The sequence below is a fragment of the Delphinus delphis genome, chromosome 16, assembly GCF_949987515.2.
Source record: "Delphinus delphis chromosome 16, mDelDel1.2, whole genome shotgun sequence".
In the NCBI taxonomy this organism is placed as follows: Eukaryota; Metazoa; Chordata; class Mammalia; order Artiodactyla; family Delphinidae; genus Delphinus; species Delphinus delphis.
Window position 1 is genome coordinate 12,349,748 of NC_082698.1, and position 1,985 is coordinate 12,351,732.

At 59.1% G+C, this 1,985-nt stretch overlaps 1 protein-coding gene across 1 annotated transcript; it reads left to right on the top strand.

Annotated features, from left to right (window-relative positions):
• The first annotated feature begins 354 nt into the window (after window positions 1-354).
• On the top strand, window positions 355-1,467 carry PRLHR (prolactin releasing hormone receptor). Its single transcript, XM_060033536.1, has one exon. The coding sequence runs from the start codon at window positions 355-357 to the stop codon at window positions 1,465-1,467; it is 1,113 nt and encodes a 370-aa protein (XP_059889519.1).
• Window positions 1,468-1,985: the final 518 nt, after the last annotated feature.

The window sequence follows — 1,985 nt, forward strand, 5'->3', positions numbered from 1 at the left end:
TCTAGGGACCATCAGAATTCTCCCCCTCGTTCCCCGGAGCGCTTTTCCATCCGCCAAGCCCCAGTCACCAGGTAGGACTGTGCTCCTGGATCTGGCCTGTGGGGACTGTAAGGGCTCTAAATAGAGTAGAAGGCATTGAAATAACCTGTGCACATCTAACTCACAGACTTAATTTTACAGAGGTAGGGGTGACGGCACTTTAAATTTTGTTGTTATTTATTGTGGCCAGTCATTCCAGAGGAATATTTGGGTCACTGAAGTGTGTGTGTGTGTGTTGAGGGGCGCAGTTGGTGTATGAGGGGGCGGAGAGAGAATGGGAAGTGACGGACTTTGATTCTCTTTGGACAGGTGGCCATGGCCTCATTGGCGACTCAGGGTCCCGGGGCCCCTGACTTCTTTTCTGGGCTGCTGCGGGCGGCTTCAACTCCGGCCAACCAGAGCTCAGGAGCCTTGGTGGGCAATGGGTCGGCGGCTGGTCCGGGCGCGCAGGCCATCGCGCCATTCCAGAGCCTGCAGCTGGTGCATCAGCTGAAGGGGCTGATTGTGCTGCTCTACAGCATCGTGGTGGTCGTGGGGCTGGTGGGCAACTGCCTGCTGGTGCTGGTGATCGCACGGGTGCCTCGGCTGCACAACGTGACCAACTTCCTCATCGGCAACCTGGCCTTGTCGGACGTGCTCATGTGCACCGCCTGCGTGCCGCTCACGCTGGCCTACGCTTTCGAGCCACGCGGCTGGGTGTTCGGCGGCGGCCTGTGCCACCTGGTCTTCTTCCTGCAGCCCGTCACCGTCTATGTGTCTGTGTTCACGCTCGCCACCATCGCGGTGGACCGCTACGTCGTGCTGGTGCACCCTCTGCGCCGGCGCATCTCGCTGCGCCTCAGCGCCTACGCGGTGCTGGCCATCTGGGCGCTGTCCGCGGTGCTGGCGCTGCCGGCCGCCGTGCACACCTACCACGTCGAGCTCAAGCCACACCGCGTGCGCCTCTGCGAGGAGTTCTGGGGGTCCCAGGAGCGCCAGCGCCAGCTCTACGCTTGGGGGCTGCTGCTCGTCACCTACCTGCTCCCCCTGCTGGTCATCCTCTTGTCTTACGTCCGGGTGTCGGTGAAGCTCCGCAACCGCGTGGTGCCGGGCTGCGTGACCCCGAGCCAAGCGGACTGGGATCGCGCGCGACGCCGCCGCACCTTCTGCCTGCTGGTGGTGGTGGTGGTGGTGTTCGCCGTCTGCTGGCTGCCCCTGCACGTCTTCAATCTGCTGCGGGATCTCGACCCGCGCGCCATAGACCCCTATGCCTTCGGGTTAGTGCAGCTGCTCTGCCACTGGCTCGCCATGAGCTCGGTCTGCTACAACCCCTTCATCTACGCCTGGCTGCACGACAGCTTCCGTGAGGAGCTACGCAAGCTGTTGTTCACCTGGCCCCGCAAGATCGCGCCGCACGGCCAGAGCATGACAGTCAGCGTGCTCATCTGATGCCGCTGCGCCAGGCCTTGGGGAACTCCATGTCCGCTTGTCTCCGAGGATGCCCACCCGAGGCCGGACTGGAGAGTTTATTCCAGAGCTAAGCTAATACTAAGCCAATAAGGGGCACAGCTTCCAGCCCAGCCTTCTTGTCCCGCTGTCTTTCCTTGTCCTGTGTCTTTGTAAAATGCTAAGTGGGCTTTGTTGAGAGTCTTGTGCTTTGCTTGCAGGAGGCCGGGGAGAGGAAAAGAGGATTTATTATTTCCTCCGTTTGCCCTTGAAGGCCAAACAAAGCTCCTTCTCCTGGTTCAGAACAGTATTTCAGGACCGTAGCTGCCTTCCTTGTTCCTCTTCTGCTTGCTCAATGGGGAGATGAAGGAGCAATGACCAGGGGGTTTAAAATGGCTTTGTTGGGGTTGGTAGAGCTTCTCAGGTTGCCTTTTAAAAGGGGCTCAGCCGAGATACAATTGCTTAGTCAATTTGAACCCATTAATTTCTGGGATTCCAGGGAAATATGTACTACAACTCTA

Coding starts and splice junctions, on each gene's coding strand:
- PRLHR (XM_060033536.1), top strand. CDS start 355: ATGGCCTCATTGGCGACTCAGGGTCCCGGGGCCCCTGACTTCTTTTCT.